The 14217-nt window shown below is 47.1% G+C and overlaps 1 protein-coding gene across 2 annotated transcripts in view; it reads right to left on the bottom strand.

The window, feature by feature from the left end:
- The window catches only part of CCDC93 (coiled-coil domain containing 93), a 371692-nt gene that overhangs the window by 170685 nt on the left and 186790 nt on the right, over positions 1–14217 (bottom strand). For both annotated transcript variants that reach the window (XM_029605342.1, XM_029605343.1), the window contains one exon: positions 9135–9251. In XM_029605342.1, coding sequence (XP_029461202.1) covers positions 9135–9251 — 117 coding nt within the window. The remainder of the gene's footprint in view (positions 1–9134; positions 9252–14217) is intronic.

Raw genomic sequence — 14217 nt, 5'->3', positions numbered from 1 at the left:
ATCCTTGCGGACCACACGAGATGACATGCCCACTACCACAAAGCACCTATATAATAGTCTCCAGATCCAAAAAAACCCCTATTCTGACTTCAATCCAGGGGTGGATGGGGTCCGATTGAATAGGCCTAAGGCCGAGGAAGAAGAAATCACATCTTCTCCCTTCAACGCCCCCTAGTGATCCTTCAATTAGCATTTAAAACACTTACTCCAGAACAAACATAAAGTCTTCTCCACTACTTCATTTACAGCCACCATCATACTTCCCGTCTCATTTTCATTTCGTTTCCCCTCCCTTCCTTTCGTCTCCCATCTGTTCCCTAGCTTTCGGACTCATTTTGTCACTTCTCTACCCTCTTCCCTTCCTCCCATATTATTAGTAAAGTTCCACGGCAACAGTTTTATTTTTATTTACTTTAGTAAACACGTGTTTATTTCTAGCTGGAATTCGTTCCAGCTATTAAGTAATTTTATGTACTTTTAATTTTATTTATTTATTACCTTTTTCTTTTTATTCTTTTATTTTAGTATTTTCTCCAATGTAAACCACTTTGACAAAAAACTAATTTATAAAGTGGTATATAAATTCTTTTAAATAAATAAATAAAATAAATAAATGGAGTGATCGGATGTTCTCCACATCGGTAGAGGTGGGGAGTCCGGTGGCACAGAGAGAAAGTTCAGATGGTAACCCTGAGTAATTATCGCCAGTACCCATTGGTGTGAGGTGATTGAGTGCCATATGTTGTTGAAGTGGTACAGTCGACCTCCAACTGGTATGTGAGGCAATGGAAGCTGGCTGCTGCTCTCTAGGTAGAAGTCAAAAACCTGAAGCAGGACCTGGTTGAGGAGCTTCTTGCAGTTTTTGTTTCCGTGTCTGACGAGACTGGGCTTTTTGAAAAGGTCTCGTGGAACGGGATCTGGTTGGTGGCGGGTAGGACTTCTTCGGGCGGAAGAAAGACTTCTTAGAGTCCTTTCGGAAGGGCTGTTTTGAAGAGCAGTTAGAAGGCATCAGAGAGAGCTGTCTTAGGGTCTCATGATGGTCCTTAAGTTCCACCACCGTTCTTTGAATCTGTTCACCAAACAGATTATCTCCTACATAGGGTAGGTCAGATAACCTGTCTTGTACCTCAGGGCGAAGGTCGGAAGACTTGAGCCAGGCACATCTCCTTGCCGAAATAGCGGCTGCAGATACTCTGGTAGCAGTGTCAAAGATATCGTAAGATGATCTGATCTCATGCTTGCCTGCCTCAAAACCCTTGTTTACTAGGGTGTGGAGCTGATCTTGAAATTGCTGAGGCAGGGAGTCTGTGAAATCTTGTATCTGCTTAAAAATGACCCTATTATATTGGGTCATATAGAGCTGATAAGCGGCAATTCGGAAGATGAACATTGATCCTTGGAAGACATGGCGACCAATGGCATCTAGTAAATTCTGTTCCTTGTCAGGGGGAAAAGAAGTGTGAGGCTTTGATCTCTTTGCTCTTTTCTGTGCAGATTCTACCACTACAGATTGGTGATCAATTGAGTTTTCAGAAAACCCGGAGTTGACTGCACCAAATAGGTAGTGTCAGCTTTTCTGTGGACTGGAGCAATGGAGCCATGATGTTCCCAGTTCTTCTTGAGGAGATCCAGAAGAACCTGGTAGATAGGGATGGAGGTTATTTCCTTGGGAGCATCCAGGAATTGTAGCAACTCCATCATCTGATGCCTATCATCCTGTTCAGTCTGTAATTGGAAGGGAACCAACTCAGACATTTCCTTCACAAAATGTATAAAGGAAAGGTCCTCTGGAAGAGAACGCTTTCTACTCTCAGTGGGTGAAGGCAAATCATTGGTGTCTGGAGAGGAATCATCAGTCCAGGTATCATAGGGATCAGCACCTGCCCCTCTAGGAACTAGAGGAGGACGGGGTGGTGGGATACCAGAGGGTCCTGGTCTAGGCTCCGAAGGAATCGAAGGAATAATTGGAGGCACCAATGAAGACATCAAGGGCATCGATGGACGGCTCGGTGGCGCCAACGGGCGTAACGGCACCGATAGTTGGACCAGTGGTGATGGACGTATCGGCATCGATGGCTGAGTTAGAACTCCCGATGGAGGGATGCGGAACGGTGTTTCTCCTCCCGATGACAGAGTAAGCGGGGAGGGCACCGGAGCCATTGGCGACCCGGGGTCCATCAGTGGAAAAGCGGCAATGAACACTTCCATCCTGGAGAGCAGCAGCGCCAACGCTGCCAGAATCGGGTCGGTGGTCGGTTCCACAATCAGTACCGGTGTCAGTACCAGAGGAACCTGGAGTCGTTGCATCACCTTGTCGATGGCCTCCTGAACCATCCGGTCCTGTTCTTCTCGGAGACCTGGAGCAAGCAGCCCCGGCTCCAGAACAGAAGAAGGAGGCAGAGGCATAGCCAGAGGGACCACTGTTAAAGGCGGAGTCGCAGCTCCCGATACCCTGTCGGGTGAGGGTTGCCTCGGTGACCCGGTCACCGAAAAGGTCGGTGCCTTTTCTGGATGGGGTTTCTTCAACGGCGGCTCAGACGATGGAGAGGTCGATGATTTCGCTCCCTCGATGGTCCGAGACTTTTGATGTTGATGGTGATGTTTGTCTCTGCGATCCCCTCGGTCCTGATATCGTCGATGCCGGATGGTCACCGGCCGGTGGTCAATGCTGGAGCGAAGTTGACGGAGCCGGTTCTGACGACGTTGATGCAATGGACGGAGTCAGGGATTGAGCACGGAAGAGAAGTTCCATCTTCTCCATTCTGGCCTTGTGACCTTTTGGTGCCATTAGGGCACATTTGGTGCAGGTCAAGACATCGTGCTCTCGTCCAAGACATATTACACAGACTTTATGGGGGTCTGTGATGGACATGGTGCGATTACAGTCCGAGCACCGACGGAACCCCGACGCCATGGAAAAAATTGAGCCGCGGTACGGTTGACAGCCGCAAGGGCCAAACTCAATGGTAATCGACGGAGAACGGGTAAAAAACTTACCGGAGTACCGTGGCTTGAAAAAGTTGAAGGAGGGTCCCCTGTGAGGCAAATTAACTTTTAGTAAATCCATGAGGAAAATTCCTGTCAGGAATCTCTGCAGAATTCCTTAACCACGAGGCTACTGCTGCGCGGAAAAAAGAAGACTGAAGGAGGACCCCTGCTGGCTGCAGGGTTAGTGCCATGCTGGGCATGCCCAGTAGGGGCCAGTCAAAGTTCTGGAAACTTTGACAAAAGTGTTCCGTGATTGGGCTCCATCCTGTGATGTCACCCATATGTGAGGACTACCATCCTGCTTGTCCTGTGAGAACAAGTGCTGCCACCCAGGCCTGGTGACCCCCCACCAATAACGCCATGAAAATCAACCCCAGAAACGCTGGGGAGCCATGAGGGAGGTCGAAAAAGAAAAAACAAAATAGCCACGGCAGTAAAAATAGCTCCGGAGCCGGCAGTAAAAATGAGGCAGGGAGCCTAACAACGTCCTCGGAGGTTCTTACCAGGGGTCTGCCTGACTCTGCACCACCGGGCAGACTGATTTACCCCGGGAGCCGCGGTGAACAGGGAACTTGGAGCTGTATTTTTTTTTTTTGTTTACACAAAAACTAACTTCTAGTAACAGAATAAAATAAAGCCTAAGCTAGGAATACTAGAAAAAAATCCCCAAAGGGGCTACCTTCCCTGTTCTGCAGACACTGAGGGGGAGCCAGTCCCCTGGCTATCAGGGGACCCGGAACCACAGGGGTAACCAACACCCCTCCCCCCCCTCCCCGTTCGCCCGGCTCTACCTGAGGGATGGCCCAGACACTGAACCTAGCACCTCAGGGAGCAAGAAAAATCCATCTCACACAGAGCTGCAGGTATACACAACCACCATCTGCTGGAGTCAGAGAAATACTGATGAGCTGCAGGTGGCACACTTGGGATGCCTCGAAGCTGTGCTCTCTGACTCCATCTGCTAGTGGGAGTGCATAACCCCACTGGTCTGGACTGATCTGGGTATGTACAGAAATGATGAATAAAATGGAGAATATCATAATGCCTCTGTATCGCTCCATGGTGAGACCGCATCTGGAGTACTGTATGCAATTCTGGGCACCACACAGAATTTTAGGAATTATTAGGAAGGAATGGTGAATAAAATGGAACACATCATGCCTCTGTATTCAATGTCATGCCACAGTATTCAAGGTGCGGTCTCATGGTGAGACCACACCTTGAATACTGTGATATTAAGTTAGAGGAACCACAGAAAGCAGCAACATGAAAAATAAAAAAAAATTGTCTTGAGCTTCTGTTTTTCTAACTCGCGCACAGCCACTTCTCCTGGGCGCCCTATGCCGAGGAAGAGCTAGGGACGCACAATTTCCCCTAGTGCCTCCTTTTTAATGCAGCAGCTCAATAGTTTACTGCATCGCATGCCTGGGAGAGGTGGATGGAAAGCAGGCAGTCAATCATGAGCGCCCATTTTTCCCTTGCGATATTGCATCGGCCTGCTATTGTTTTGCTGAGATGATGTGAATTTTAATTTTAGTCATTAATATGCATTTTTATCAGACCAGAATTGTTAAGCTCCTAATGATGTCTGATTGTATGTTGCAATGCTAATATGTTGTACCCTGGCTTTAGGTGAATTTCTTATTCAAATAGGTGGATAATAAATCCAAATGGCTAATTAATTTTGAAAGCTAATCGCAAATTACCTTACCTGAAATTTTATCTGATTTCTTCATACATACAGAGAGTGTGTGTGTTTGTATGTGTACATGTGAGATATCATTTGTGACATCACAGTCAACAAGGACCAGTCAGATCTTGAGAAGGGAGGACAATCTCACTCAAATGCCTGCTCTCAGGGGTGCTGGGGAATGATAAGAAAGCTGCTTAAAGCATTTCAAATATATATATGAACGGGAAAGAATAACTTTACTAAATCAGGCTTTTAGTAACATTTTCAAATGATACAAAGCATGTATTTTTTTACTGCCAATTAAACCTTTAAGATTCTGAAGATTACATAGAAGATGCAGCTTTATTCTTTATTTTAACTGACATGGTAAGTAAAAACAAAACATGAAGCTCAACTTACAATTTTATTTTTATGTACTGTAGCACGGATCCTGCAAGCAGTGCCATAAAAGGTAAACAAAGACATTATCACAGGGATATAAAAGGATTAAGGATATATCAAACCAATATAATTGGTAAGGGAATTGTATGGCTCAAAGAACTTAACATTATTTATTGTAGCTTTCCCTTTATTGTATGATGCAGGAAGCAGTTACTGCAATAATGCAGTAATACATCACTGAGAAAGTGGTGAGTTTTATGCATTTAGTAGTGCATCTTGAGGGATACTTGAAAATGAAGAGAAAGGGGACCTGGCATTTTAACTGGGAGTAAAGCTCAGATATCAGGGACAATGAAGACAAAAGGCTTGTAGGTGAGATGAAAGGACAAAGAGGAGAAAAATTTCACAGAGGAGACAGGTCTGTGAAGAATGCATGAGGGACTGAGGAACCTATGTTCTACTCAAGTCCTGTCATCAGTTTTATTTGTCATTAATGTAAATGATAAACAGATCAATTGAGCAGCCAACAGTCATGCAGCAAGCACGAAATCACAACCTAAGCATCTCACTAGATCAGACCTGGGCAAGGGGCGGCCCGCGGGCTGAATCCGGCCCGCCCACTGCTGAGAGCAGACGGGGAATGAGGCACTGCTGCCTTCCCTTGCAGAGGGAAGGCAGCAGTTCATTCTCCGCTCCCTCACTCCCCGATTGGCCGGCCAATCGGGGAGCGAGGGAGCGGAGAATGAACTGTTTTTTTTTTTTTTTACAGCGTCCGGGGGGGAGGAGGGAGTGACTCGAGCGAAGGCACGCTGTCCGATTGGCCGGTACTGGGCAAGGCTTGCCCAGTACCGGCCAATCGGACAGCGTGCCTTCGCTCGAGTTTCTTTCCTACATATGTCACGGAGTTTTTTGCCGGTCCGCGGCGCGCGCTCCCGGTCTCTCCCGCTGCCGTTGCCACTGGGCTGTCTCACGTTCAAGCCCAGTGGAAACGGCAGCGGTGTTGGAAGAAGCTATGGCACCCGCGGCTGGGCCTTTTCTTCTTCCCGCGCCTGCCCCCCCCCCCTCCCGTGACCCGAAACAGGAAGTGATACAGGGAGCGGTGCCGCGTCGGCTGCAGCATCGGCCCCCGAGCAATTGAACCAGCCGGCAATCGAGAAGAGAGTCAGCAGCATGAGCCTCCCGCGGCCGAAGGGATTCTTCTTTCTTGGCCTGCGGGGGCTCATGCTGCTGACTCCTTTCTCGATTGCCGGCTGGTTCAATTGCTCGGGGACCGATGCTGCAGCCGACGCGGCACGGCTCTTTCTCCTTCCCGCGCACCGCTCCCTGTATCACTTCCTGTTTCGGGTCACGGGAGGGGGGGGGGCAGGCGCGGGAAGAAGAAAAGGCCAGCCGCGGGTGCCATAGCTTCTTCCAACACCGCTGCCGTTTCCACTGGGCTTGAACGTGCTGACAGCCCAGCGGCAACGGCAGCGGGAGAGACCGGGAGCGCGCGCCGCGGACCGGCAAAAAACTCCGTGACATATGTAGGGGGAAGAGGAAGTGAGTAAGAGAGAGTGAGAAGCAGCCAGCCAGCCTGTGTGTGATTGAGTGGTCAGAGAGCTGATGTGTGTGTGTGTATGTGAGAGACAATGAAAGTGATTGCTCAGGGAGATGACTGATGTGTATGTGAGAGTGTGAGGCATTAGTCAGGGAGGTGACTGATGTGTGTGTGTGTGTGTGTGAGAAAAAGCATGGAAGTGAGAAGTCTGGGTATGTGGGAAAGCATGAGCATAAGAAGCCTGGAGTTGTGGGAGTGAGAAACCTGGGTGAGTGTGCATGCATGAGAGAGAGAGACTGCTTGGTAAGGTGACTGTGTGTGTGAGAGAAAAAGACTGGTGTGTGTGAATGTGAGAGAATGTGATTCAGGGAATGAGAAGCCTGTGCACGTGGAGAGTGAGCATGGAAATGAGAGAGACTGGTGTGTGTGTAACAGAGAGAAAGTGATTATGGGAATGAGAAGCCTGTGCATGTGAAGAGTGAGCATGAGAGTGAGAAACCTGGGTGTGTGTGAGACACAGCATGGGAGGGAGAAGCCTGTATATCTGAAAGAGAACTTGGGAGTGGGAAGCCTGTGTGTGTGTGTATGCATGAGTGAGATCAGGTGACTGGTGTGTGCGTGTGTGTGAGAGAGAGAGAGAGAAAAAGTGATTATGGGAATGAGAAGCCTGTGCATGTGAAGAGTGAGCATGGGGGTGAGAAACCCGGGTGTGTGTGAGACACATCATGGGAGGGAGAAGCCGGTATATCTGAAAGAGAACATGGGAGTGAGAGACTGGTGTGTGTGTGTGTGAGAGAGAGAAAGAAAGTGATTTTGGGAATGAGAAGCCTGTGCATGTGGAGAGAACAAGCATGGGAGTGAGAGACTGGTGAGTGAGTGTGTGTGAGAGAGAGAGACAGAGAAAGTGATTATGAGAGTGAGAAGACCATATATGCAAGTAGAACACGGGAGTGGGAAGCCTGTGTGTGTGTGTGTGTGTGTGTGTGTGTATATGGCATGAGAGAAACTGTTCAGGAAGGTGACTGGTGTGTGTGTGCCAAAGACTGTTTGGGAGATGATTGGTGTGTGAGAGACAGAAACTGGTCATGGGGGCATGACTGGTATGGTGTGTGTGTGAGAGACATGGGCACTAAGGAAGAGAACCATAAGTATAGAGCTTAGCTTCTACTGCTGCTTCTGGTGTGTGCCATGGCCTGCAGGGAAGGGGAGTAGGAGAGCTGCTGGAGGGGGTAAGTAAAGGTGGCTTTAAGTTTATTTTTCTTGACTGCCATTTTAATTGTATGATGTCTGCTTTTTTGAAATATTTTATTGGTGTTTGGAGAATGTTTAATAGTTTTTATGAGTTTTTAATTGTTGGATGTTATTCTGTTCAAAGCTGTTTAGAAACATTTATTCTGCTTATTAGTATAGTTTTACAATTATTTCTGTTTGGGGATCTATAGCTGCTTGTTAGTTCTGTTTTCCTAATAAGAGGTGTATTGGTGTTTAGGGTCTGATGTAATATTTGTAGTGTTGCCTTTTCATAGATAGGGTTGCTCCTGTTTGAGTGTATTCCATAATACAGGTGTAACTGTGTGCGGATTAGTTTATGTGCATTACTACAGATCCTGGGAGTATGTTAGGTCGGTTCTGTGTCTGTTACCGAGATGAGATATTTTGCTAGCATGTAAGCGTTTGTATCGGTCTTATTTGTTGTGTTTTCTCAGAGGACATACATTGGTGGTAAACTGCTGTCTTTTCATAAGTAGGGCTATTGAGAACTGAGTTAATTATATTAGTCCGGCCCTCTAAAACCATCCCAATTTCTCATGCGGCCCCATGGGAAAATTAATTGCCCACCCCTGCACTAGATTATAAACATTGAACAACTTGTTCTGCAGACCAAGGTGGTCTTGTACATGCCTTGTTTCCAACCTTTGGTTTTCACTCCTATTCATTTGACTCTGTTTTTTGCACAAACTCTTCTCCATATTCCCTGCTTCAGTACCTGTCTCAACTACATTTCCTATTAAAGGACAAACATTTTCTGACAAGACAGCTCACACGAGGGCATGGCTTTCCAAACCTGTCCTAGGGATCCCACAGGCAGTCAGGTTTTCAGGATAGTCACAAGCACAGAGCTGGAAACCCAGCATTTACAAATTTCTTGCATGGATATTCATTGACAATAATCTGTAAACCCAACTGGTTGTGGGGTCCCAGCACAGATTTGGGAAGCCCTGGACTCGAGTCTCTTCATACTTCTTTGCTTGTAGAAATCTTCAGTCTCAATTCCATTTCTTATTCCAGCACCTCCAGTATCCCAAATCCCAACCAGTCCAAGTATCAGGAAATAAACATGGGTCTCCTGCTGGGCCACTGGGCAGACCCCAAGTGTCACGTCCAGTAATATATTAGGCAGCATTCCGATTTGTTGATTTTCCAGTTTCAAACTGCTTAAGAGCTGACAAATAACAAAGGGCCATATATTAACAAAACATATCAGTCACTAAGGATAAATATTTTCCTAGGTTTTCCAGGGGAAATATACAATACCTCTTCTAGAAATTTGGTTTTCTGCTGGATCTGCCTGGTGAGAGAGGCCATTTTCCTACGATGTTGTTGAGCAGCCCCCATTTTTTCTGGCCGTTCCTCAGCAGAGAGCTCTGATTTCTGTAAAATTAAAAAAAAAAAAAAAAGTTATAATTTATGAGGTAAAAGACTATTCTTATTTTATTATTTAATGGATATTCCTCAGTTTATGCAGTGACTCAAGTCTCAATTTGCATGCTCATGGAAATTTATATAAACAGAACATTAAAAAAATATATTTCAGAGTATGCCCAAGCATGCCGTCTTTCAGAAAGAAATTAGGGTCACACATAAAAATGAGGGCCAATTTCTGAAAACTGAGAAACACAGATATGAGTATACTTTTAAGTGCATGTATTATAATTGCAGACGCATATCTACATTATATATAACTATACATATATGGACACACATTATATATCCACATACAGTATTGTTATATATATATATATATATATATATATATATATATACACACACACACATATTTATCCCAGGACAAGCAGGATGCTAGTCCTCACATATGGGTGACATCAGTAATGGAGCCCTATGTACGGAAAACTTCTGTAAAAGTTTCTATGAAACTTTTGACTGGCACCAGTGTGCCTACTGAGCATGCCCAGCATGCTATGATATTCCCTGCCACAGGGGTCTCCCTTTAGTCTTCTTTTTTCCGCGAAGCAGTTAGCCTCGCGGTTATTGGGAGTCCTGTGGGATTCTCCACAATTTTCCTCACGGAAAACTTTCAAAAAAAAAAAACTTCAACCGCAAAGGGTCTCCCTTAGTTTAGTCATCGCGGTGAGTTTTTACCGTTCTCGCGGTTCCGTTCCGTTTTTTGGTTAAAAACATTTTTACCTGAGTCTTAGGCCGTCGACGGCTGTCCGGCCACAAAATGGCTACAGGTTTTAAAAAATGCCCAAAATGCGCGAGAAATATGTCTATCACAGACCCACACCAGGACTGTGTACTTTGCCTTGGTGAGGGTCATGAGGTGAAAAATTGTCCCTTATGCGCTACGATGACCTCGAAAGGTCGACGTCTACGGCTGGACAAAATGGAGCAGCTATTCAAGATTCAACTAGTTACTGCTCCATCTACTTCCAAACAATCGTCTCCGGCTGGATCGATTAGAAAAGTAGTATTGAAAAAACGTCACTCAGGTGAGTCGGGAGACGCTCCATTTTCCTCCCCCTCACCATCGTCCAAGGCCTCAACATCGGGCAGTGAGAAAGCCCGCGAAAAAGACAAACATCACCATCGGCATCGTAGGCCGCATACGGCATCACCTACCCCGATAGCCGGTGAGCCATCAACAGATGACGGGGCACCGTCCAAGAAACCCCGGCTCAAAGGTAAGGCTTCCGAGCCATCGACAAGGCGATCCTCGCCGATTCCGGCGGAAGGAACCGTACCTCCTCAGGGCTCTGAGGTTGTACTGATGTCGCCACCACCGCCTCCCCCCATGGGTGCTCTGTTCACACCATCCATGCGGGCGGAACTTGACGTTTATATACGCCAAGCGGTTCAGGATGCCTTTGTGGAAGCGATGCCACGACCGACTACTCCTCTCCTGCCATCGACACCGGCCTTCATACCATCGCCGATTCCATCGCCAGTACACGCGATGCCGATGCCGAGGAAATCACCATCAACGATGCCGTCGGTTCCAGGACTGGTACCATCCAGGGCGCAACCAGCGGTGCCTTTGATGTCGATGCCCCAGATTCCATCGATGCCAATGCGGCCATCGACCTCGATGGCACAGCCGGTACCATCTCATGATACGTCCATTTTTCAACCTCTGATGGAAAAATTGGACTCACTTATATACGCTCTTTCCTCTGCACCTCAACATCCAGGTTCTGATCTCCATCAGGAACCGTTACCAGGCCCCTCAGGTGTCATACCACCCATCAGGCCACAAACACCACTCTCTGACACTCCTTTTAAGCCTTCTAGGCCTATAGAACATCCTCTGGACTCTAGTGACTCAGAATATTCATCAGGGGAAGATATCCTCTCTGAGCCCTCACCACCAGAGGATAGAAGAAAATCACCACCGGAGGATCTTTCCTTCTCGAATTTTATAAAGGAAATGTCTGAAACAATTCCCTTCTCCCTCCTTTCAGAGATAGACAGCAGACAAAAAACTTTGGAAGTTCTCCAATTCGTAGATCCTCCTAAGGAAATTCTTGCCATTCCAGTCCATGAGGTCCTACAAGAATTGATGTACAGAATGTGGGAGCACCCTGGGTCTGTGGCAGCGGTCAATAAGCGTGCTGATGCCACTTATCTGGTACAGCCCATCCCAGGGTTTCAAAAAACACAATTACCGCATCAGTCAGTGGTGGTCGAGTCGGCCCAAAAGAAGGCCAAGAGGTTAAAACAGCATGCCTCTACACCTCCTGGTAAGGATAACCGGTTCCTGGACAATCTAGGAAGAAAAATATTCCAAGCTGCCATGCTGGTATCTAGAATAAATTCTTACCAGCTCTTTATGAATCAGTACCAGCGAGACCTGTGGAAACAGGTAGAAACACTGTCACACCAGTTACCTGACCAGTTTCAGGACGGATTACTAAAACTCGTGCACAAAGGCCTGGAGGCGGGTAAACACGAGGTTCGAGCAACATATGATTCCTTTGAAACAGCCTCCCGACTGTCAGCGTCAGGAATCACAGCCAGAAGATGGGCCTGGTTGAAATCATCGGAGCTGAGACCAGAGGTACAAGAGCGCTTGGCAGACTTGCCTTGCCTTGGAGAAAACCTCTTTGGGGATAAAGTTAAAGAGGCGGTGGCGACAATTAAGGATCACACTGAGACCCTTAAACAACTATCTCAGCTGCCGCAAGAAGTACACCAACCTTCTAGGAGGCTTCCAAGAAGAGAACCAAGGAAACCATATTACCGCCCTCGGCGGTATTATCCCCCAGCAGCCAGACCCAGACAGCAAAGGCCTACTCAAAGGTCACAACCTCGCCAGAGACCTGCCAGACCTCAACAGCCTCCACCTGCAGCGTCCACGTCTGGATTTTGAAATCCAACCAGAGAGCATGAGTCATTCCAAAAATCCTTGCCCACAATTACCTGTCGGAGGCCGAATTTCTCATTTCCATCAAAATTGGAACTCCATCACGACAGATCAATGGGTACTCTCAATTGTATCTCAAGGGTACCACTTGGATTTCCTCACTGTACCAAACGACAATCCTCCTATCCCATCTTGGACAGTGTCTTATCATTACACAATTCTACAAGTAGAATTATCCACCCTACTGACTGCCAAGGCCATAGAAAAAGTTCCCAGGCCTCAGTGGGGCAGAGGATTCTACTCCCGATATTTCCTCATTCCAAAGAAAACCGGGGGCCTACGCCCAATCCTAGATCTCAGAAATCTCAACAAATTTCTAAAGAAAGAAAAATTCAGGATGGTGTCATTAGGCACCATGCTACCTCTTCTTCAAAAAGGAGATTGGCTCTGCTCTCTGGATCTTCAAGACGCTTATGCTCACATTCCCATTTTTCCTCCTCATCGACAGTACCTGCGATTTCTGGTGGAAGGTCAGCACTTCCAATATCGAGTACTGCCTTTCGGCCTAGCCTCAGCACCTCGAGTGTTCACAAAGTGTCTTGCAGTAGCGGTGGCACATCTTCACAAGCAAAGAGTACATGTGTTTCCCTACTTGGACGATTGGCTAATCAGAAGTCAAACACAAAACGGTGCTCTCACTTCTCTCCATCTCACAATGCAGTTACTTCACTCCTTGGGGTTTCTCATCAACTACGAGAAATCCCATCTCACACCATCTCACCAGTTACAGTTCATAGGTGCAGATCTCAATACTATCACAGCAAAAGCTTTTCTTCCAAGAGACCGTGCTCAGGCACTCGTCCTCTTAGCACAATCAGTTCGCAATCAATCTCGAGTTACAGCTCATCAGTGCCTCACCCTACTCGGACACATGGCCTCAACAGTTCATGTAACTCCCATGGCCAGACTGACCATGCGCCTACCGCAATGGACACTCAAATCTCAATGGATTCAAGCCATTCAACCATTGTCCACTCCCATTCGTATCACACCAGATCTAAGATCATCTCTTCTCTGGTGGACATCCGTAATCAACTTGCTCAAAGGCCTGCCTTTTCAGCAACCAGTTCCACAAGTGACTTTAACAACAGATGCATCCACCTTGGGGTGGGGTGCGCACATTGCTCACTTAAAGACGCAAGGCACGTGGACAAAACAAGAAGCCTCTTTTCAAATAAACTTCCTGGAGCTTCGAGCTATACGCTATGCTCTACATGCGTTCAAGGACTGCCTTTCACACAAGACTGTTCTGATCCAAACGGACAACACAGTAGCCATGTGGTACATCAACAAGCAGGGTGGTACGGGCTCGTACCTCCTTTGCCAGGAAGCAGCTCAAATATGGGACTGGGCCCTAGCACACTCAATTCTACTACGGGCCACCTACCTAGCAGGCATCCACAACACAGTAGCGGATCGCCTCAGCCGCCACTTTCAACCACACGAGTGGTCCCTCGACCCAGCGATAGCAACCAAGATATTTCAACGCTGGGGTCAACCAACAATAGATCTCTTTGCGTCACCTCTGAACTACAAAGTGAACAATTACTGCTCTTTCCTCTTCCGGCAGAACAACTTACCAAAGGACGCGTTTGCTCGCCATTGGAACTCAGGCCTGTTATACGCGTATCCACCAATACCGCTCATAACCAAAACATTAGTAAAGCTACAACAGGACAAGGGGTCCATGATACTCATAGCCCCATATTGGCCTCGACAAGTATGGTTCCCCACACTGCTAGATCTCTCAGTCAGGGATCCCATTCGCCTGGGAGTAGCTCCCAATCTCATAACTCAGGAACAGGGTCAGTTGCGCCATCCCAACCTTCAATCCCTGTCCCTGACAGCATGGATGTTGAAAGCTTGATCTTGCAACCATTCAACCTTTCAACTAATATATCTCAGGTACTAATAGCTGCACGTAAACCTTCCACTAGAAAGAATTATTCCTACAAA

Source organism: Rhinatrema bivittatum, chromosome 6 (assembly GCF_901001135.1).
Source record: "Rhinatrema bivittatum chromosome 6, aRhiBiv1.1, whole genome shotgun sequence".
Taxonomy (NCBI): Eukaryota; Metazoa; Chordata; class Amphibia; order Gymnophiona; family Rhinatrematidae; genus Rhinatrema; species Rhinatrema bivittatum.
Note: the sequence above shows the minus strand (reverse complement) of the source record. Positions and strands in the feature narration are given on the sequence as shown.